Source organism: Artemia sp. Qi Xiang Cuo, chromosome 4 (assembly GCF_049724085.1).
Source record: "Artemia sp. Qi Xiang Cuo chromosome 4, ASM4972408v1, whole genome shotgun sequence".
Classification (NCBI taxonomy): domain Eukaryota; kingdom Metazoa; phylum Arthropoda; class Branchiopoda; order Anostraca; family Artemiidae; genus Artemia; species Artemia sp. Qi Xiang Cuo.
The window spans coordinates 80,120,091-80,144,834 of NC_142797.1; the positions used below are offsets into that span (position 1 = coordinate 80,120,091).

General features: G+C 35.9%; 1 protein-coding gene across 1 annotated transcript; it reads right to left on the minus strand.

The window, feature by feature from the left end:
• On the minus strand, nucleotides 1-24,744 carry LOC148953477 (anoctamin-7-like). Its single transcript, XM_089087707.1, has 3 exons — nucleotides 24,569-24,744; nucleotides 5,491-5,652; nucleotides 1-149 (listed from the first exon to the last, which is right to left on the minus strand). Exons 1-3 carry the CDS (start codon nucleotides 24,617-24,619, stop codon nucleotides 96-98), a joined length of 267 nt encoding a protein of 88 aa, XP_088943833.1. The 5' UTR covers nucleotides 24,620-24,744; the 3' UTR covers nucleotides 1-95.

Consider the following 24,744-nt stretch of genomic DNA (forward strand, 5'->3'; position numbering starts at 1 on the left):
AAAAGCTTTTATTCAAAACAGAACAACATCATATCGGCAGTGCTTGTTTAATACTGAAACTGGATTTTTGGCTGCATATTTTTTATTTTGCCTCTTCAAATTTTACTTTTCTTTTTGTTCTGCGAGTCATTTGAAGAGTTGTCGGGCTCCTGAAACAAAAAATACTAATAAGAAAGTATAAATATAAATATATATATATATATATATATATATATATATATATATATATATATATATATATATATATATATACACATATATACATATTCATAATTCATTTTAGGTTTCATCATTTATTGAGGTTTCATTTATTTATTGATGCTGATTTGTGGTAGTTATACGCTTACGCTTGGTAGATTGTTTAATTCTATTTTGCTCATTTTTGGTTTAATGGAGTTCATTACTTTTCTTTGAAAAACTTATTTTGTAGATTTTTTTAAAAATTAATTACCTAAAAAATAAAACCTGAAAAACTTACGTGATTAAAACGAACGCTTGCAAATCATAATATATACAATACAGTATATGCAATTACTGTAGGCTATGCAAGTTAAAAAAAAAAAAAAAAAAAAAAAAAATCAAAATACATACAGCTAAAGTAAACGAAATAAAATATTTCAACAATGCAACTTATTTACGCTGTTAGTTCAAGTTGCTGCTCTTCATTTTTGACATGTACCAGTCAATATTGCCACCTGTAGCACGAAAATGCTATTTTAGCATTATTTTATTATGTGTAGCACTGTAGGACGTGCTCAGGGTTGCTAAAATAATGCTAAAATAGCACGAAATTGCTATTTCAGCACAATTACGGTCAGTTTTTTGACTAAAGCATCGAAAATCGCTTTGCAGCACGCAAATTTGGGTAATTGTAGCACTTTAGGAAGTGACCGTGGTGGCAATCCTGGTACCGATATCAAACCACTAGTTAGTTCTGTGGTGTGTGCAATCAAATACAACTAATCACTTTTAAAATTACACTGTCAATGGAAGAAATTGCTATTCCTGCCCCCCCCTGTGTCCTTAATAATGGCAGTCTGGAAACACTTGCGTTTAGTGTAAAACACGTTTCTATCGTTGGTTTCCTTTGATTTTTTTTTCTCGGTCGTGTTACAAGTACTTTTGTACTATTACAACACAAAATTCAAGTAACAAGATTATTTTGATTCTTATGAAGTACTAATGCTCTATAGTACTTGAATACAGTGTAATTTAAAATCTCAAGAGTGTGAATACATTTCGATGTACAGAATATAGTACATAGACTTGTAATCTAAGTACTTTCGTTTCAATGAAATAAATTTTTTATAAGGCAAATATAAAATATGAGTATTTGCAGGGCAACCAGACAAGTATGGATTTTTGAACCACTACGTTAGTACACATTCCAAGTGTTGTCATTCTAATGAAGCATGATCTTTATTAAGTGTTTATTATCTAACACTTAAGCGCAGTATCTTGGCAGTTCAACCTCTTAAGTACAAATACAATTCCAAGTACCAGATGCATTACAAGTGTTGAAATTCAAGTACTATTATAGTCGAGACATTAGCGCTGACTAAGTGACCAACGAGTATCTGCACCATTATCACTGTTTCCCTGCATCATTATCTGTTATCTCTGCAACCTACATCATTATCATCATTATATGGTATTGTCCCATACGTTATCACTGTTATCACTGCAACCTGTTATCACTTCATACTATTATCACTGCAACCTGCACCATTATCATTGTTTCCCATACTGTTATCACTGCAATCTGCAACATTATCATTGTTTCCCAGCCACTATTTATAGAAAGAATGATCATAGAAAATTTGACAGGAGACTCGTTTGGGTATCTGTTTTAAAGTTCGAAACTGATTAGAGGGCAAATAGCCCTCATCCTGTACCGGTTCGCCCCGCCTCTCCAAAACTCGAAGTGATATTGGATCAAATTTTTTAGCTAGCCATTTCACTCAAAAGCATTTAAAGGATAAAATAATATGTCTCCAAGGGCTATGATTCACACAAACCCGAGGGCAAGAAGCCAAGGACCCCAAATAAGATAAGATATATTCATCATAAAATACCCATGCAATATTACCTTTACCTATTCCCCCAAAGGCTCATTGGCCTCTAAAGAAGTGGGGGTACAAACGAGTCACTTTCTCAGAGAAGAAAACACTTACTCACAGAGAGAACAGCAAAAAGGAGAAGAAAAGCAAATATAAAAAAGTAACACTATAGAAAACAAAAATAAATAGATTGAATAGACTAAACTAATTAAGTAGATTAAATATACTTCAGTAAAAAAATGATAAATATGAATAAGAAAAACAAAAAAATAAATATATAAAAATAACTTCTAAGAAGCCAAATAATCTTTAACAATTTTTTTGAATAAACTGAATCAGTGGCGGATCCAGGGGGGCGCCCCCTAACGTAGTATAAAGTAGTGTAATTTACTTAATTAGCGCAAGATTGATTTAATTAAACTTGCTCCTAACGCAAGTTTATCGTATCAACCTATTTTGCGCCCCCCCCCTAAAAAAAATCCTGGATCCGCCCCTGAACTGAACGAGTGGCACCTTCGAGCTGATTCAGGCAACTTATTCCATATAATATGACTCGCCACCAAAGGATTAAAATCTGACCTTACACAAGGAGTAAAAGGAACTTGAATATGAATTTTGTATCACAAAGATTATAATTATTCTGATCAGAGGGGAAAGATGGCTGAACACTAAGAGACCGGGGGAGGTCCCAATAAAGCTTAAAAAAGTAAAACATGTACACGAAAGAATATACAGTGACTGGAGATCAAGTAATGGAATAACTCCTGAAGGATTAGTTTCCTAAATGATTATGCAAATTATGCACTTAGGCCGTTCTTTCCAGCTGCTTTTTAATAGAAAAGATGGGAATGTCACACCTTTTTAAATCCAGAATTTTGTATTGGGGGCCCTCATCCCTTTCCTCAAATGCACTACACTTCAATGTCCTGGGCGCTCATTTATTCCCCATATGGTATCAGAAAAATAATTGAGAAATATATTTTGATCAAAATAGTCGAAATATTTAGTAAATAGGCCTATAGCTCCAGGTTTGGTGTGGCCAACTAAATTTTGCCCTAAATTTTGCAAACCGTCCATTTTCACTAAAAGACTTTAGTAGAAATGGGTTAGCATGTTGAATTTAGTGATTAAGTACAGTAACCAAGTATCTCAGGGTGTTTTTTCACAGTTAAAAAAAAGTCTGGAAGAATAGGAAGATAAGTCTGCAAACCAAGATTAGAATCTTAGAAGCTACAGTGATGACAGTGGTCAAATATGGCTCTGAAGCATGGACGCTCCAAAAAGCGGATAAAGATTTGTTAGATGTTTTCCAGAGAAATTGCTTCAGGATTGTTCTGGGTACCCGGCTGACTGACCGTATTTCAAACAATAGGCTATACGAAAAATGTGGTTCAATACTGCTCTCTAGGGCTATAATGAAAGAAAGGTTGAGATGATTAGGGCATGTTGTGCGGATGAAGTATGACAGATTGCCAAAGATTGTTCTTTTCGGCCAACCATCTAGGGCTAAACGGAAAGCAGGTCATCCCCGTCTGGGGTGGGAGGACGTCATAAAGAAAGATTTAAAGGAAATGGGAACTTCGTGGGCGGGTGTAAAAAGGGAGGCTTTGAATAGATTTTGGTGGAGGAGGAGCGTGCGTAGCTGTGTTGGCCTCAGGCGGCCTGGTGCTGCGATGAGTTGTTAGTAGTAGTAGTAGTAGTGCCAATATAGCTCAAAGTAACAAATTCATTATAAGTAATCCTGCCTTCAACTGAAGTACCACAAATCCAAGTTATTTGTTTTTCTGAAGCATAATTCTCATGAAGCACATCTAACACTTAAGTGCAGCAACTAGGTATTTGAACCTTTCAAGTACCAACTAGCCAATAAACCAATATTACCAATAAACGTTTAACCACTGGAACACTTTCACAAGGACACCTGTTCGTCATAAGGGTGTGCAGACATATCAGATAATTTTTTTTATGAAGTACATATTAAATACAAGATATTTGAACCTCAGAAGTGCCAATATAGCTCAAAGTAACAAATTCATTAGAAGTAAACCTACCTCCAACTGAAGTACCACAAATCAAGTATTTGGTTTTTCTGAAGCATAATTCTCATGAAGCGGCTGTTACAAGGACCCCCGTTTGTCATAAGGATGGGCGGACTTATCAGGTAAATTTTATGAAGTACGTGCTACAGAACACTTAAGTAGAGTAACCAAGCATTTGAACCTCTCAAGGACCGATTAACCAATAAACCAATATTACCAGTAAACGTTTAACCATTGGAACACTGTCACAAGGACACCCGTTCGTCATAAGCACGTGCGGACACATCAGGTAAATTTTATGAAGTACGTGCTACAGAACACTTAAGTAGAGTAACCAAGCATTTGAACCTCTCAAGGACCGATTAACCAATAAACCAATATTACCAGTAAACGTTTAACCATTGGAACAGTGTCACAAGGACACCCGTTCGTCATAAGCACATGCCGACACATCAGGTAAATTTATGAAGTACATACTACATAACACTTAAGTACAGTAACTAGACATTTGAATCCCTCAAGTACCGATTAACCAATAAGCCAGTATTACCAATAAGCGTTTAACCACTGGAACACTGTCACACAGGACATACATTCGTCATAAGGATGTTCAGACACATCAGATAAATTTCATGAAGTACATATTACATAACACTTAAGTACAGTAACTAGGTATTTGAACCTCTCAAGTAACAAAAAAGGCTACCAATAAACGTTCAACCGCTAAAACACACTCACAAGGAAACAAATATGTTATTACGTAGTACAGACACAACAGAACATATTAAATGGCTTATTAAATGGCCTCATGGCATATTAAATGGCCATTAATGGCATATTAAATGGTCTCATGGTCTTCAAATGATGTCCTAGTTTTAAAACTACCCTTCTCGCGGCTATTCAGTATTTCTAATGGGAAATGGCATTTAACAACTCCAATTGGGGAAGGGAAGAGTTATTCCCTCATGGTCTCCAATGGTCCCCAAGTAGTATCCTGTTTTTAAATCATGCTATATTTCAGTTATTCAGTATTTAGAGGTTTGAAATGTGGGAGGGCAATAGAGGCTTTTTTCCCACGAAAGATTCAAAAATTCATAAAAATATGCCCTAGAAGGGATGAATTTTCTGAAAATGGGTTATAAGTACGATATACAACAATCTGAACTCTTGTCCCAGAAATGAACCTGTTTTAAAATGATATTTCTAAATACTTGGAATTAATTAGGGTTAAAAATTAAATTTTTTTCAAGCAAATTTAATGCTTTACTTCAGATTCTCCTATATACAGCCATTTTTTTTTTTCTCTGTTGAATCTCGCAAGGTCTTGGTGGGAGCCATAGCTAGGTGTTGAAATAACTAAAATAATTCCGATTAAGGATGGAAATACAAACCTTATTTGAAAAACTCAAAAGATTTGTATTGGGGCAGGATTTACCGGCCTTTTTCATCGCTTCTCTAGCCATATGCATCTCACGCTTTATATTATCCTTAATTTCAACTGGAATATCAGGGATTATAATGGAGATCAGGCTTGTGATACCGAAAACCAAGTGCTAGAAGAAAAGAAAAAAACAAACAATGACAATAAATTCAAATTAACTAGAATGTTTACCGTTATTTACCGTTTTTACAGTAGGATGTGAGTTCAAGTCACTTTGCGGTAACGGAATGGCATCTCCAGGTCATCTGCAGGTTCTTTTATAAACAATTCTATTAAATCTTGAAGCATGTTACCGTACCATGTTGTGTCAACAAGAAATATTACAGCTTTTACATCAGACTAAGTAAATCTTTACCGTAGAATCTTTGCCGTTTTAGCATGACGTTTTTTTTTTTTTTTTTGTTTTTTTTTATAGCCAATAGATATGCCAAATAAAACATGCCTTAAAGTAGAAATAGACGATATTTGAGGAAATGCCTACATATAAGGAAGACTCTTCCCTTATGAAATAAGTTATAATGTAAAACGTTTCCCCTCACAATAAGGTAGAATATAAGTCTAGGGAGAATCTTCCTCCCAAGATCAGTTCTAAAACCTGATCTGTGTAGTTGGGCCTTAAAACACAATTGAACCTTAAAATTTCTACCCCAGTCCATTTCCTTTAATACTAGCTTCCTTCCTCAGGATCAGACCTATCGAGCTCGAATTTTGTTCCAATTCTTTATGAATGACCGCTGAATCACAAAGGCCGGTTAATTAGAATAAATAGCTCTTTTGAAAGTACTAAAACAACTTTATCGTAAAGACCGCGGCATTGACCAGGGGGCGATCCCCCTCACATACGTAATAATTTCTGTTCGTTTTAAGTTTTAGTGTTGCTCCTCACTTCCAGTTCAAAAAACTTGTTTTCTTGATTTAATTTCTGATCGTTTTTAAATAATGATGAGAAATCCGGCACCCCCTTCATAGAAATGTCCCTTCCCCCATGAAAACTCATTCCATGGAAAGATTCTCCCACGTAAACCCCTCCCGCCTACCAGAATAAATCCCCCTGAAAACGTCTGTATACTTCTCAATAACCAATACTATATGTAAACAATGGGTGAAGTTCATAATTTGCAGCCCTTCCCCCGGGGACTGTGGGGGATTAAGTAATCTTCAAAGACATAGTTATCAGACTTTTCGACTATGCTGAGAAAAATGGTATCTCAAAATTTTGATAGGGTAGCTTTGGGAAAAAATGAGCGTGGGAGGGGGCCTAGTTGCCGCCCAAATTTTTTGGTCCCTTAAAAATGTTACTAACTCTTTCAATTTCCTCTCGAATGAGCCCTCTCACGATATTCTACGACCACTGGGTCGACACGATCACCCCTGAAAAAAAGAAACAATAAAATAAACACGCATCCGTGATCTTTCTTCCGGCAAAAAAATACAAAATTCCACGTTTTCCAGACAGGAGCTTCATTGAAACTTCTACAATAGGGTTATCTGATACGCTGAATCTGATGGTGTGATTTTCATTTCTATGAATTTTAGGGGTATTTCCCCCTTTTTTCAAAAATAAGGCAGATTTTCTCAGGCTCGTAACTTTTGATGGGAAGACTAAACTTGATGAAACTTATATATTTGAAATCAGCATAAAAACCTGATTCTTTTCATGTATCTATTGGTATCAAAATTCCTGTTTTTAGAGTTTCGGTTACTATTGAGCCGGGTTGCTCCGTACTTACAGTTCGTTACTACGAACTGTTTGATCAGACTAATTAACTGTGATAACCTTTGTCCTGATCGCAATCTCACAAGGAAGAGGCCCGAAACTGATTATTGTGGGAAAATCCCTTTGATTGACGATAGTTTTCATTCCACTCTTTGTTACAAACGACTAAAGCCAGGCTTTAGCTAAGAAGTGTTGTGTTCAATTTCTGCAAATTGGTACAATAATTCAAGTTTGGGATTGTTATAATCGGTGCTAGGGGCTTCCTCCCTGGGAAATTCCTTACGCGGAAAATCTCCCTGGAAAATTCTCTGCGGAAAATCTCTGTCCGGGCGATTCAACCCTCACTGAAAAATCCCCCCTCCGAACAATTTTTTGCGGACGATTCAGCCTGATTAGCATACTTTCAATTGAAAAAGACTTCAATTTTTAATATTTTTTCGATCATTAAAGAAATCCCCCCCTGCTGTGAAACTTTTTCCCGGAAATCCAAATCCGCTAAAAATTTTCCCCGGACAATTCCCCCGGAACATCTCCACATGCAAAATTTAATAAGCAAAGAGAAAGGCAAATAAAAAGAATTTTGTATAGCAATTCTGTCAAATCTCCCCAGTATAAAATTTCCCCTGGAAGATTCAACCCCGGAAATTTCCCTCTCCACGGAAAATTCAGCCTATGGACGCCCACCCAAAGCGAAAATCCCCCCTCCCGAAAAAATGTCTGTATACTTTCCAAAAATACTATACGTAAACAATGGGCAAATTTTATATCTGAAAAACATATCCCCAGCGACTGTGGGGGGTCATGTTATCTCCAAAAGCATTCTTTTCAACTATGCTAAAAAAAATGGCTATCTGAAAATATTGGTTGAACGATTTTGGAAAAAAGGGGGCATGGGAGGAGGGCTTGTTGCCCTCCAATCTTTTTGTCATTTAAAAAGGGCACTAAAACTTTTAATTTCCGTTTGAATGAGCCATCTCCCGATGTTCTAGGACCATTTGTTCAATAGGATCACCCATGGGGAAAAAACAAACAAAAAAAACGCAAGAAACACACATCTGTGGTCTTTCTTCTGGCAAAAAATACAAAATTTCACGTTTTTGCAGATATGAGCTTAAAGCCTCTACAGTAGGGTTCGCTGATATGCAGAATCTGATGGTATGATTTTAATTAACATTCTATACTTGGACTTTTTGGGGTTGTTTCCCCCTTCTTCGAAAATCAGACAAATTTTATCAGGCTCGTAACCTTTGATGGGTAACGCTAAACATAAAGAATCTTACATATTTTAATTCAGTATAATAAACCGATTCTTTTGATCTTCCGTTTCTTAAAGTTTCGTTAACCATTGAGCCGCGTGACTTCTGGCTTACACTATTTGATTTAATATGCCTTTTTCAGCAACAAAATTGAAAAATAAAAGTGAATGGAATCAAACAGTTCATCATATTTTCTGAGCAAAAATGCGAACGAAACAAACCAGATAAAAATAAAAAGACAAAAAAAGACAATGCGGAAAGTAAAAAGAAATAAAGCTCAAATTATAGGAATTAAAGATTCTAAAAGACTCCTTGAGATGGTAAAGGATTTTTCACAAGAAAAATTCCTTGAGAGAGGTCCAAGTAAACATGTTCACACTTTCTGAATAAAAATAAGAACGAAACAAACTGCATAAAAATAAAAACACAGAAACATACAACCCGGGAAGTAAAATGAAATAAAAACTCGAACTGAAGGAATTGAAAAAGCTAACAGTGTGGAAAAACAGCAGCAGATAAAATGAATAACATGGAGTCAATCTATAGTCGGGACGAAGCAACTTAAAATGGAGAACTCCTTATTCCAAGTTAGAAAGGGGGAAGAAACCTCAAACAATGCATTTTAAGGGAGCTGGCGTTTACCCCCCAGAAAATAAATCCCCGGAAAATACTTCCCCACCAGAAAATACCCTCGAAGAATATCCCCTGCGGATATCCCCCCCCCCTATGGTTGGTTGGTCTCCAATCACTTTTGATTTATAAATAAGGAACTAGAACTCTCAATTTCTAATAGAATGAGCACCTTCCGAAGTTTCTGCGACTATAGGGGGGGGGGTGAGAATGAGGAAGGAGAAGTCCCCTTCCTATACGGAATAAATTCTGTTCGTTTTGCGTTTAATGATACTCTTTTCTTTCATAATAACAGAGTAGGCCAGAAATATTCTCAGAAATCAAGAGGGATAAAATTCCAATTCCACATTTTTGATACATTTCTTAAATTCTTTTTTGTACCTCTCCTCCGAAAAAAATAACCCCCAAACAAAAATCCTGGATACGGCCCCGGAGACTATTTATCAATTTCATCTCCACCCTTCCCTCGTCTCTCGTTCAGAACTAATTATAAATTTATCTGAAGGCTCAGTGAAAGTTGGGATGTTTTGGTATTAAAATGCACCCTTTGAAATATTGATTTAAAAAAAAACACAGTTTTTCCGAGGAAAGTAAAGGGCAAAGTTGAAACTTAAAACGGACAAAAATTACTACTTCACAGCCTATCTAATTTATATCAATATACTTAGTACAAATAAACCAACTAATTATGTTTCCCTATGCGGCTAGGATTATAAAAACAAGCTGTTTACTTAAAACACAAAAATCACTTATACGAAAAAGAATATCGATTTGAGAGCTAAAAGTCAGTATGTAAGCAAACAACAATAAACTAATCAATAAAGTTTTTCATAACGTTACTCCAGTTGTGGCATACGCAAATTTCAGTATACAATTAAAATTATCTCAAGAACATAAGCGTAAAATTAAATATTTTTTAAAAACCGCGAAGTAATTAAACAGCATACAGAAATATTGGATTGATTTATCAAGTTGCATTTTGGTCTCGCCAGCTATAATACCAATAGTGAGTAATATACAGTCTTAAATTGTAAGAAATATGCTTTAGTAATACTTGAAATGAAGATCAAATAAGACATAATATGAACTGTAAAATCTGAGTATTTCTCTCTATGCAACAGTGAATTTCAAGCTATGATACTATTCTAAAGCTAGTCTATAGTCCTAATACTATCAAGATGGCTTTACTTCGAACTTGTGTACAAACTGGTGGCTAGCGTTTATCCCCAAGGAAAATACCCCCCACGGAAAATACCTCTATGGGGAAATACCCCCCCCCCCGGAAAATACCCCGTGGAAAATACACCCGAGGAAAATACCCCCCCCCCCCCGATAAAAATAACCCCCCGACCTGGAAAATAAGGCTTTCCAAATTGGAGAATTTTATTTGAGTTTTTTTTTCGTCGGGGAAAGGAGTTTTGGTACTTGTGTATTATACGCCGGTCACTCAAATTTACGCTGTGTAAAACTCGAGAACAAGCCGGTTTCTTCGTTAGTTTCTTTCAGGTTAGAACGAGAAAAGACAAAGTCAAGTGACATAATAGACGGGAAATATATAATTTGGGCTATATATTTGCACATAAGGGGGGTTGTCCCTTCCACAAGACCTTGCTCTTTACGCTAAAGTTTAGACTTTTGTCAAAATTCTTTAAGAGCGTTTAATTAGAACAATAAAATTTGTTTTAAAATTCTATAAGAAAAACTTTAACGTAAAGAGCAAGGTCTTGAGGAGGAGGCAACCCCTTTCATATATGTAATAATTTCAGTTCGTTTTAAGGTTCGATGTTGCTCCTCACTTTCAGTTGGGAAACCAAAGTTTTTTAAAGAAAAGTAAGGAGCCTCATTAAACCAAAATGAGCAGAAATAAAGTCAAATAATCTTCAAAGTAAAAACCATGGAGTCTAATAGAAGAAATTTAAAAGAAATAAAATATTTTTTATATGAAAAAGACTATGTCAATAAAAATGAATGGAAATTAATACAAAACTTTTTTCACAAAACAAGTTTGTCAAAGAATAGTAGCCCAAACAGCCTCATTAAGCTAAAAATGAGTAGAAATAAATTCAAATAATTTTCCAAGCGTAAAACTACCACACATCACCATAAATACATGAATTAAACCCAAAACTAACAGAAATTATAATAGATAATATAGTCAAACTCAAGACGAACAAAAATTAAAAGCAGAATGGCTGACAACACCCATGTCTGACAACGGTGTATTGTCAGTTTAATATACATTTTCTGATATCTTTTCTTTACAGTCTTGACACTTCTTTATTTGTTAAATTAGAAAAGTGAAAACATTCAAAATATATTTTTTTCAGTAAGGTACAAATTATATTCTGGTCTTGAGGAGGTGGGGGGGGGGGGTGTCAGCCCTACTCATGTTAATTTTTTCTTGTTTTGAGTTTGAATCGGTTATTTATTATAATTTCTGTTCGTTTTGGATTTAATTCATTTATTGATGGGGATTTGTGGTAGTTTTACGCTTGGAAAATTATTTGAATCTATTTCTACTCCTATTTGGCTAAACGAAGCTGTTTACTATTACTTGACAAACTTGTTTTGTAGAAATTTTTTTTTAAATTAATATATGCTCATTTTTTATTGACATAGTCTTTTTCACATAAAAAAATATTTTATAAAAATTTGCTTTTTTCTATTAGACTATAGTTTTTACTTTGAAGATTATTTGACTTTATTTTTGCTCATTTTTGGTTTAGTGAGGTTCTTTACTTTTCTTTAAAAAACTTGTTCCGTATGTTTCTCATTAACAAATACAATCTGTAAGAAATTAAATAAAAACAAAAAAACAACAACAAGTTCTTCAAATGAAAGTAAGCTTTTCAAACGAAAGAAAGTTTTTCAAACCTTAAAAGGAACAGAAATTATTACGTCTGTGAAAGGGTTTGCCTCCTCCTCAAGACCTTGTTCCTTAAGCTGAAGTTTTTTGTCATGGAATTTTAGAACAAAGCTTATTGTTGTAAATAAACGGCCATTGTGTTTCATGCATCGTTCTTAAAGAATTTTGACAAAAAGTCAAAACTTTAGCGTAAAGAGCAAGGTCTTGTAGAAGGGGCAACTCCTTTCATATACGTAATAATTTCTGTTCGTTTTAAGTTTTGATGTTGCTCCTTATTTTCAATTAAAAAAACTTATTTTTTAAACTTTAATTTCTAATCTTTTTTAAATAATACCGGAAAATCCGGCTCTCTGTCCATGAAAAATTCCGGTACTTGTGTATTATACTCCGCTCACTTAAGTTTACGATGTGTAAAACTCTAGAACAAGCCATTTTCTTAGTTTCTTAATTTGCGTTAGTTTCTTCGTTACTTTAGAAACTAATTTGGACTATATATTGGCACATTAGGGGGGGGGGGGTAAAGTATAGCGGGTCTGCTTGCAAAATGTGTTAGGTACAATGATTCGGCATATTATGAAGTAAGAATTGTTTTCCGAATTCAAACTGTCCAAATACTTCACCCCCCCCCTATGTGCAAATATATAGCCCAAATTTATGTATTTCATTATATATTTCCCATCTATTCGGTCTTGTCTCACGTTAAGCTGAAAGAAACTAACGAAGAAACCGGTTTGTTCTCGAGTTTTACACAGCGTAAATTTGAGTGAATGGTGTATAATACATAAGTACCTAACAGGGCCGTATCCAGGATTTTTGTTCAGGGGGGTTTTACTAATTTTTTCCTTTTTTTGGGGGGGGGGGGTTTACTAATTTTTAACTCATTTTTCACTAATTATACTGATTTTTAGCTATGTTTAACTAATTTTCGATTTATTTTCGAGTCGGTAAAAAATTTCGGGGGACGGGGGGGGGGTTCAAACCCGGTACACCCCCCCCCCCAGGATACGGCCTTGGTACCTAAATTACTTCTCCCTACGAAAAAAAACAAAAAAACTCAAATAAAATTCCCAAATTTGGGCAGCCTTATTTTCCACGGCGGGGTGGGGGAGGGGGGTATTTTCCTGGGGGTACTTTCCGGGGGGGGGGTTTAATTTCCACGGGGGGGTATTTTTGTCGGGGGGGGGGATTTTCGGGGGGGTATTTTCCAGGGGTATTTTCCATGGGGGAGGAGGGGGCTTCTCCGGGGGTATTTTCCGCGGGGATAATTTCAGTGGGGTTATTTTCCGGGGGGTATTTTCTGGGGGGTATTCTCCGAGGGGGGTATTTTTCGGAGGTTATTTTCCAGGGGATAATCGCCGGTGGGGGGGGGGGTAAACACCTAGAAATCGTGCAAACTAATCATGACATTTCCTTTTCAGAACCAAAACGTAAGCCAGTCATTGAACTGAGCCATTGTGCAGAAGTGATACCAAATTAAACGCAAAAAAAGGCAACAATCCAAAATGTTTTGCTGCTTTATCTAAAAAGGGATTCATAACATTTTTATTCTGTAAAAGTGTCCTTAATTTGTTTGCTTTTACTGTACCGAAACTCCTAAATTACTTTGTGTTTTCAGTAAAGAGCTAGTTTTTTTATAATCTTAAAAGCATAGGGAAACATAATTAGTTGGTTTATTTGTACTAATTTTATTGGTGTATAATAGATAGGCTGTGAAGTAGTAATTTTGTCCATTTTAAGTTTCAACTTCGCTCTTTACTTACTCCGGGATAACTTTATTTTTTTAATCTAATCTTTTTTCTTTTTTTATTAAAATTTAATGTAAAAACGACACTGCCATGATCTTTTTTTTATACGGAATAATGTATGTTGGTTTTAAGTTTTAATATCACTTCTTAGTTTCAGTTGAAAACTTATTCTTAACAGAATTTTTAATTATCAGCGATCTAGGGGAGATAAGACACCTCTAGAAAATACTGTAAACCACCTTGACAGCTATGACAAACTTTCAGTCTAAAAAGTAAAGTTCATTATCCATACTTCACAAAACAATACATGTTTTTCAGGAACATTTGTTTTTCGATGAGCAAAAAGCTGTTTTTATTCGACCGACTTCGCCTGAAAAAGCCATAATGAAAACAGGGCTTTATAAATCACCTACTGACTAGCAGAAACTAGAAGGCTACTGTAACAAAAGAGAGCTGTTTAAGGGCTCATTTAAAAGCTTATATTTATACCTAATCGTTTTTATAAAATTTGACTTGATAGCAGATGACTATAAAGTGCACTTTCGGTTGTTTTCCCCATTTTTTAAATGAAAAAATGCCTTTTCCATTGAAATGACAAAAAAGGGTGTTTTTCCAAACCTAGGCGGGAGCAAAAAACTATGAGGGCAAGGACCTCCCTTCCTTTCAATTACCACCGTTAGAATTAGCACACAGGCTTCATCGCAGAGTGAAGTTTTGACGGTTCAATTCAAAACTGTTGATCCTTCAAGCTTAATGTTTGGTAGATTTTCAGTTGAAAAGTTTTTAGTTTTAGTTATTTTTTTTTCGCAATAACTTTTTACTTTTAAAATGAGTAGGCAATTTATGAAACATACTAAGAGGGTCTGGAGGGGGAGTATATGTGAAAGGTTTTATAAACCACCAGTTAAGGGCTTTGGACCGTAATTATTGCATTGGTACCAGTAGGAGAAGGGGTACCAGCGCTACGGGGCCCTACTGTTGCCATCTATAATCGAGTCTAACGAGTCAATGACACCTTTTTCAAGGTCAATCAGGGGATGTTTCTAACCTTATTGACTCCAAGACGAGATTTGCACATTCGCACTAAATACCTAACCTGAATCAATGTTATTGATCCACGAAGGGGACAGGATTTCCAAGAAATTGATTGCATAATCGAAGGGGACTAGATTTCTGGGAAATTGATTACATAACTGACGGGGTTGTTTCTAAGTGTATTGATCCGCTAAGGGGACATGATTTCTGGGAAATTGATTTGCCTAATCGACGGGGATTCTGTTATGAGGGGATTTCATTTTTAAATATGGTTTCTCTGGTCTTTAGGTCTGAGAGATAAATTAATATTCAATTTTTAAATATGCTTCTCTGGTCTTTAGGTCTGAGAGATAAATATTAATATTCTATCGAAGCCGTAATAGTGTAACTAGGAAAACCTTACATTTTTCAGAAATTAAATAAAAAAACAAGTTTTTTAAACTGAAAGTAAGGAGCGAAATTAAAACTTAAAACGAACATAAATTATTCCGTATATGAAAGGGACTGTCCCCTCCTCAACGTCCCACTCTTTACGCTAAAGTTTTTTTATTGTTTTAAAAAATAAAGTTGTGAGACAGAGTCAAACTTTAGCGAAAAGAGCGAGGCGTTAAGGAGGGGACAGCTCCTTTCATATGCGGAATAATTTCTGTTCGTTTTAAGTTTTAATGTCACTCCTTACTTTCAGTTTGAAAAAATTGTTTTTTTTTATTTAATTTCTGATCTTTTTTTAGTTAATGCAGCTTTTATTTCGGCTCATCGTCATTGAATAAGTAAACAAAATTTGCATAAAAATCTTACTTTTCCTTTGCTAAATGGCTGTTTCTAAATTTGGTTCTGACCTAATTTACAAATTAACTTACGTAACGAACTTCTATATTTTTAGAACTTCTATATATTTCTATATATTCGTATATTTTTCTTCTGGCAAAAAATACGAAGTTGCAGATTTTTGCAGAAATGAGCTTGAAACCTATGTAATAGGTTTTCTGATACACTGTATCTGACGGTGTGATTTTCATTAAAATTCTTTCACTTGTAGAGGATGTTTCCCCCATCTTTAAAATATCAGGTAAATTTGCTCAGGCTCGTAGACTTTGATGAGTAATACTAAACTAACTAAAATTTATATATTCAGACTCAGCACTATAAGCCCATTATTTTGATACATTTATTGACATCAAAATTCCATCTTTAAAAGTTTCGATTACTATTGAGCCGTATCGCTTGTTTTTTTTATTGTTTTTTTATTACATATATTTTATTACGTATACGAGGGGGTTCTCCCCTTAGTCAATACCACACTCTTTATGTTAAAATTCAAAATATTTTTTAGTTCACAAACCCCTGAATCGCAAAGGCCGTTTAGTTAGAATATATAGCTCGGAAAATTCCGTTTTTTAAAGTTTCGGTTACCATTGAGCCGGGTCGCTCCTTACTTACAGTTCGTTACCACAAACTATTTGATTCATACGAGACCAAGACAGATCGAATATATTTTACAAGGTAAACCACGGCAAAACACTACTGAAATATTCCAACTCTTACATTTCAACGAATGAAATCCAAAATGAACTTTGAAACATCAAGAGAATGTAATAGTGAGAAGGTAAACCACGACAAAACACTACTGAATATTCCAACTCTTAAATTTCAACGAAGGAATTCCAAAAATAAACTTTGAAAAATCAAAAGAATGTAACAGCGACAAGGTAAACTACGACATAACACTACTGAAATATTCCAACTCTTACATTTCAAGGGAAAAAAATCTAACATTAACTTTGATACATAAAGGGAATGTAACAGTGATGGGTAAACCATAAGAAAACTTTAGTGAAATATGCCAACTCTTACATTTTAAGAAATGAAATCCAAAATGAACTTTGAAACAACAAGAGAATGTAACAGTGACAAGGTAAACTATGACAAAACAGTACTGAAATATTCCAACTCTTACATTTCAACAAAAGAATAATCTAAAATGAGCTTTGAAACATCAAGAGAATGTAACACTAACAAGGTAAACCACGACAAAACACTACTGAAATATTCCAACTGAAATACTCCAACTCTTATATTTCAAGGAAAAAAAAAATCCAAGATGAAATTCGGAAAATAAAGAGAATGTAACAGTGACAAGGTAAACCACGACAAAACACTACTGAAATATTCCAACTCTTACAGTTTAAAGAAAAAAAAAATCAAAAAATGAACTTTGAAACATCTTCAAAATGTAACAGTGACATGGTAAACCATGACAAAACACTACTGAAATATTCCAACTCTTACATTTCAATGAAAAATCCAAAATGATCTTTGAAACATCAAGAGAATGTAACAGTGACATGTTAAACCACGACTAAACAATAATGGGGGGAGGGACCCAAGAAGTTAGGGGGGCCTTCTGTGTCTCAAGCGTGCAAAAAAGTGGAAAAAATTGGGGGGGGCGGGGTAGGGGGGTCCTTCTCTGTCTCAAGTGCGTAAAAAAAATTAAAAAATGGGGGGAGGGGGCCGGAGGGAAAGGGGCTTTTTGGTGTCCCAGTGGGGGGAGGAGGCCCTTTGGAGGCCCGGGGGAGGGGGCCCAGCTGTGTCTCAAGCGCGCCAAAAAAAGTGTAAAAAATGGTGGGGGCAAAAAATTTGGGCGGGGCCCCTTGGGGGTTTGGGTAGGGGACCTTACTACACTGTTCAAATGGAACTTGTGTATTATAACGACCACAGAGTTTCACCTCAAATCATGTTCTAAAATTTCTCAAACTGTTTCGCCCAAAAAATCTCTAAAATACCGATTAATTTGTTTCGCCCAAATAATCCCCTAAAAGTAATTCCTGCGCGTTCCTTTGTTTCGGCATCCCTGCGCTGTCACATTTGAATTTACCAGGAAATCATTTCCCGGGTAAAATATATTCAATCTGTCTTGATCTCGTATGAATTTCTGAAAAAATCTAATATGTTCCTAGTTGAGCTATTATGGTTTCGATGTAATATCTTTATTTAGCTTTCAGACCTAAAGACCTGAGAAGCCATATTTAAAAATGGAATATTAATTTAACTTTCAGATCAAAGGATCTGAGAAGTCATATTTAAAAATTAAATCCGCTAATGATAGAATTCCCCGTCGATTATGCAAATCAATTTCCCAGAAATACTGTACCCTTAGTGGATCAATACACTTAGAAACATCCCCGTCGATTATGTAATCAATTTCCCAGAAATCTAGTCCCCTTCGATTATGCAATCAATTTCCCGGAAATCCTGTCCCCTTCGTGGATCAATAAAATTGATTCAGGTTAGGTATTCAGTGGGCATGCGTAAATCTCGTCTCGCTGTCAATAGGCTTAGAAACATCCCCTGATTGACCTTGAAAAATGTGGCATTGACCCTGTCCCGTTAGACTCTATTATAGATGGCAGCAATAGGGCCCCGTAGCGCTGGTACCCCTTCTCCTCCTGGTACCGTTTTATGCTTCCAAACTCTTCCACTTAAGAAGTGGTACCAAAAGCGCCGTTTTTAGTGCTATATGTCACTTTTGGATGGTAAAATTGATAAAAAGCACGTAGATATGAGTTTTAGGTTTAAAATGAGCCTTCCCCCAATATGCTTTAAAAAATGAGTACATCACATTTGCATTAATAGTGGATTTTCTGAAAAGTAATGATAAGAAGGGACAAACCATGATACATATAAACCACGTACATGTGAGAAATAGCTTTTGAACAAACTTTTAAGCATCTTTTGATGATGTTCTAGTAACCCGCTAGGCCTGAAAAACAGAAAGAGGAAAAAAGACCATTTTAACAATTTTTAACTTTTAGTTATTATGGGCTGTGGTTCGCTCTTTACTAGGTTGCAGCTAATGCTTCGCCCATGACAAAAAGTTCATTGCAAATTCTCCCAAGAAACTATGAGGGCAAGGACCTCCCTCCCCCTCAATTATCACCGTTAGAATTAGCAAACAGGCTTCGCAATAGCTTTCAGATGAGCCATTACACATAACTCTTATAAGTTCTGTTAACCCAATTGCCCCAGCTTTTCCACTTGAGACACGGTACCAAAAGTGACGTTTTTAGTACCATTCGGAACTTGCTGATGATGGAATTTATAGGAAGGACGTAGATATGAGCAGCATCTTTTATATGAGCTATAAAAGATCTGTCTGCGATGTTCTGGTAGCCTGCTAGTGCCACCCCTTCAGAAATGGCACAAAGTGTCATTTTAGTGCCATATGGCACTTGCAGATGGCGTAATCTATAAAAATCACGTAAATATGAGAAATAGCTTTTGAATGAGCTATCAGGTATCTCTCTGTGATGCCCTGGTAGCCCGCTAGGCCTGTTGAAAAAAAAAAAACAAAAAAAAAAAAAAAACGGGAGAAAGATCAGTGCTACCGGCGCAAAAAAGTGATTTTCCTTGTTGTCCAAGGAGGGGGGCTGTAATTTCCCTGTTTAAAGTTTTTTAGACCTTACTGATTTTAATGGTACATTTTTCACTTTGATCTGACGCCATTTTAGAGGGATTTGAGGCTTTTTTCGAAATCACCATAGATTTCTTTTCGCAATAAACTTTTACTTTTTAAGACAAAACGAAATAATATTTACCATTCCTGAGTCAGTGTCTGATGACAATTCTTTTCACTAGACAGTTTTTTTCAAAACAAGTTTTTTAACTTTTGGTTACTATGGGCTGTGGTTCGCCCTTTACTAGGTTGCAGCTGCAGTTGCAACCATGACATAACATTGAGGATTTGGCGCAATTTTTGAGTTGAGTACAACTTTCATCAAAATCCTGTCAATAGTTGGGGATAATTCGCTCTTTTCCAGAATTAATTAAAAAAAGCTTTTTCCACAAAATAATTTTTTCAAAGAAAAGTAAAGAACTCCATTAAACAAAAAATGACCAAAAATAAAACCAAATAATCTACCAACCGAGAAACTACCGCAAATCAGCATCGATAAATAAATGGAACCCAAAACGAACAGAAATTACAATAAATAACCGAGTCAAACTCAAAACAAGCGAAAATTAACATAAGTTGGGCTCAAAACCCCTATGCCTTCCCAAGGCCAGAACATGATTTGCACTTTACTGAAAAAAATATAAATATTTTTACTTTTATAACTTTAATAAATCAAAAATTTTAAGATTTTGATTACTAAATATCAGTATATGTAAATTAAACTGACAATACACATTCATTTGTATTTTTTTCTGTAAAGTGCAAATTATTTTCTAGCCTTGGGAAGGCATAGGGGTCTTGAACCCAACTTATGTTATTTTCTGCTCGTTTTGAGTTTGACTCGGTTATTTATTGTAATTTCTGTTCGTTTTGGGTTTCATTTATTTATCGATGCTGATTTGTGGTGGTTTCACGCTTGGTAGATTATTTGGTTTTATTTTTGCTCATTTTTGGTTTTACGGGGCTCTTTACTTTTCTTTGAAAAACTTATTTTGTGGAAAAAGTTTTTTTTAATTAATTTCTGTTCGTTTTATATTGACATAGTCTTTTCAGGGAAAAAAAAAATAATAGTTTAAATCTTTTCGTTTTTTAAAGATTTATAGATTGGCCTGCTATTTGTATGCTGGAGAAAAATTTTCAGCAATTTTTAACAACATGCACCCTCTTAAAAATCTAGACATAATTAAAAGTGTTTAATTTAGTTTCATACCTCATCTAGTTGACCTGAAATGGAAAACTTCGTACCATTCGCAAAAAAATCTGTTTACTTTCTTTGATAGATTGGATACACTTACGCTATTATGATTTGGTTAAATTTTAAGAGGAAAAGCAACCCCAAAAGTTTGAACATAATACCCTCAGTCGTTCTTGGGATACTGCAGAGACGTCTTATTGAGAATTAGCATTAACACAGTGTATTTAGATTTAATCTTATGGCAACATTTAGTTTTTAAATATAAAGTCAAATGGGAGGGTGGGGGTGGGAGGCGGATTAGTTTCCCTTAGATGCCCTAAAAAGGGTATCAGCCCTTTCTCTCAATCGAATGAGCCCTTTTCGAAGTTCCTACGACAACTCCTTCGATACAAAGTGCCCTGGTCTAAACAACAAAAAATAATACATTATACCCACATCGATCTTTATTAGAAAAATTTCAAGCCTTCCAATCACTATTGACCATTACAAAGGGCACTAAGCCTTTCGATTTCCAATCGAATGCGCCCGTTTTGAGTTTCTACGTCAACACTTCCTATAAACACCTTATATGCCCCCAGGGCATAGATTACAACTCTTACCCTGAGGGCTTTGAGGGGGTTGTTATCCTCTAAGACCTAATTTCCTGAACTTTCAACTATGTTAAACAAAATGGCTATCTCAAAATTTTGTTTGGATGTGTCTCGGAAAATGGTGGGTGTGAGAGAAGCGTTAGTCTTTCTCCAATCACTTTCAACTATTAAAAAAGGCATTAGCCCTTTCAATTTCCAATCAAATGAGCCCTTTTCGAAGTTCCTACGACAACTCCTTCGATACAAAGTGCCCTGGTCTAAACAACAACAACAAAAAATAATACATTATACCCACATCGATCTTTATTAGAAATATTTCAAGCCTTCCAATCACTTTTGACCATTAAAAAGGGCACGAAACCTTTCGATTTCCAATCGAATGAGCCCTTTTTGAGTTTCTACGACAACACTTCCTATAAACACCTTATATGCGCCCATGGCATAAATTACAACTCTTACCCTAAGGGCTGTGAGGGTGGCTGTCATCCTCTAAGACCTAATTCCCAGAACTTTCAACTATGTTAAACAAATGGCTATCTCAAAATTTTGTTTGGATGTGTCTCGGAAAATGGTGGGCGTGAGAGGGGCGTTAGTGTTTCTCCAATCACTTTCAACTATTAAAAAAGTCATTAGTCCTTTCAATTTCCAGTCAAATGAGCCCTTTTGAAATTTATACGACAACACTTTCAATAAAAATCTTATATGCCCCAGGGGATAACATGAAACCCTCACCCTGGGGGCTGGGGGGGTGTCCTCTTCAGACACCTAATTTCTAAAACTTTCTACTACGTTGAACAAAATGGCTATCTGAAAAATTTTGATTGAATGTGTTTGGGGGAATGGTGGGCGTGAGAGAGGGGTTAGTTACCGTCCAATCATTTTCAACTATTAAAAAGGGCACTAGCCCTCTCAATTTCTAATTGAATGTGCCCCTTCTGAAGTTCTTACGACAAATCTATCATTAAAAACCTTATATGCCCCCAGGGCATAACTAACAACCTTCGCCCTGGGACTCTGGGGGGTTTGTCATCCTTAAATACATAATTTCCAGGACTTTCAACTACGTTGAACAAAATGGCTATCTCTAAACTTTTATTGAATGTGTTTGGAAACATGGAGGGCGTAAGAGGGGGGTTAATTACTCTCCACTTACTTTCGATTATTAAAAAGGACAATTTCAATTTCCAATCAAATGAGCCCCTTTTGAAATTTCTACAACAACTTTCTATATAAACCTTATATGCCCCCAGGGCATAACTTACAACCCTTGCACTGAAAGCTCTGATGGGGTTATCATCCTAAAAGACCTAATTTACAGAACTTTCGAATGCGTTGAACAAAATGAATATCTCAAAATTTTGATTGGATGTGTTTGGGGAAATGGTGGGCGTGTTAGGGGGGTTAGTTGCCCTTCAATCACTTTCGACTATAAAAAGAGCAAAAGCCCTTTCAATTTTCAATTGAATGAGCCCTTTTGGATGTTTTTACAACATCGCTTTCAATAAAAAAAACCTTACATGCTCCCCGGGCATAACTTAAAACCCTTGCCCTGAGGTTTGTGGGGGGGCGATGGGTTGTCATCCTTAAAGACCTAATTTCCAAAACTTTCAACTGCGTTGAATTAAATAGCTATTTAAAAATTTTGATTGCATGTGTTTGGGGAAATGGTGGGCGTGGAAGGGGTGTTAGTTGCCTTCGAATCACTTTCAACTATTAAAAGAGGCACTAGCCATTTCAATTTCCAATCGAATGAGCCCTTTTTGAAGTTTCTACGACGACGCGTTCAGTAAAAACCTTATATGCCCCCATGGCACAACTTGTAACCCTTGCCCTGAGGGCTGTGGGGGAGTGTCCTCCTCAAAAGCATAATTTCTATCTGGAAATACACAACACTGAACAAAATGGCTATCTACAAATTTTGATTGGATGTGTTTGAGGAAAAGGTGGGCGAGAGAAGGGGGCTAGTTGCCCTCAAATCACTTTCGACTATTAATAACGGCACTAGACCTTTGAATTTCCAATTGAATGAGCCCTGTTTAAGCTTCTACGACAAAGATTTCAATACAAACGTATATACCCCCAGGGCATAACTTATAACCCATGCTCTGAAGACTGTGAGGGGAGTGTCCAGCTCAAAGGTATAATTTCCTGAACTTTAACTGTTTGGAACAAAATGGATATTTCAAAATTTTGATTGAATGTGTTTGGGGAAATGGTGGGCATGGAAGGGGTGTTAGATGCCTTCCAATTACTTTCGACTATTAAAAAGAGCACAAGCCATTTCAATTTCTAATCAAATTTTACGACAACACCTTCTATAAAAACCTTATATACCCCCAGGGCATAACTTAAAACCCTTGCCCCGAGGGTTGTAGGGGAGTGTCCTCCTCAAAAACATATTTCTTATCTGGAAATCAACAATGCAGAACATAATGGCTATCTCAAAATTTTGATTGGATGTGTTTGGGGGAATGATGGGCGTGGGGGGCTATTTGCCCTCCAATCACTTTCGACTATTAAAAAGGCACCAGCCCTTTGAATTTCCAATCGAATGAGCCTTTTTTGAAGTTTCTACGACAACGCCTTCTATAAAAACCTTATATGCCCCCAAGGCATAACTTAAAACCCTCGCCCTGAGGGTTGTGGGGGAGTGTCCTCCTCAAAAGATATTTTCTATCTGGAAATCAACTACGCTGAACAAAATTGGCTATCTCAAAATTTTGATTGGATATATTTGGGGGAATGAGGGGCGTGGGGGGGAGGGAGGCTAGTCGCCCTCCAATCACTTTCGACTATTAAAAAGGGCATTAGCCACTCCAATTTCCAATCGAATTAGCCCTTTTCAAACTTTATACGACAACTCTTTCGATACGAAGTGCCCGGGTATGGAGAAAAAAAAACAAAAAAAACAAAAACACATTGTGCCCACATCGTTCTTTACTTAGGCAGCGCTAGCGCGCTGCCTATGATTAATACAAATTTATTTATACAGCCAACATTCGACGGGTGTGTCTAAACTTATAGCTTTAAATGTTTAAAACCACCAGAAAAATTATTATTATTATTAGTGGTTTTTTCTGGTGGTTTTTCTTAGTAATTATTTTTTACGTTTTTATGTACATGCTGTTATCAAAATTCTTTGTCTTGTTGGCTTTTTGGCTTTGTCTTGTAATCAAAATTCTTTGTCTTGTTAGCCTTGTTGTCTTTGTCTTGTAATCAAAATTCTTTGTTGTCAATAGCTGTTGGCACAAGTTGTTCTTTACTTACCACTCGTCACCTCGAGCCATTTGATGGTTGTCTCTTTTTAGAATAGTCTGACCTTAAATTATTCTGATGTTGATACATACAAAGCTAGTCCGAAACATTTTTTTTTCGAACCGGGAGGAAAGAATTCAGCAAACTAACAAAAATCACCCAAAAAACATGGCAACTACAGGAAAAATCTAGAGAATCATGAGATTTCTGATGAAAACCAGTCCCCTAAGCCCCCTCTCCTGCGCAATTGCTCACGTCCAGTTATAAATTTGAAGATGAAATCTACCTCAAAAACCAAGACGAAACAGAGCCGAACAGCAAAAATTGTCCAATACATTGGAGCAGTCTTGTATGCATCTTCACTTGATGGAGGATTTCGCAGCCCACGATAGTAGCACTCGGTAAAATTTCGATTGTCAATGTCAATAGAAGGACGATCTTCATCTGTGAAGTCGGATGTTG

Coding starts and splice junctions, on each gene's coding strand:
- LOC148953477 (XM_089087707.1), bottom strand. CDS start 24,619: ATGTATTGGACAATTTTTGCTGTTCGGCTCTGTTTCGTCTTGGTTTTT. Junction 5,653..24,568: donor GTTTCGTCTTGGTTTTTGAG/GTAGATTTCATC, acceptor CTTTTCTTCTAG/CACTTGGTTTTCGGTATCAC. Junction 150..5,490: donor TTTTGAGTTTTTCAAATAAG/GTTTGTATTTCC, acceptor TTTTTGTTTCAG/GAGCCCGACAACTCTTCAAA.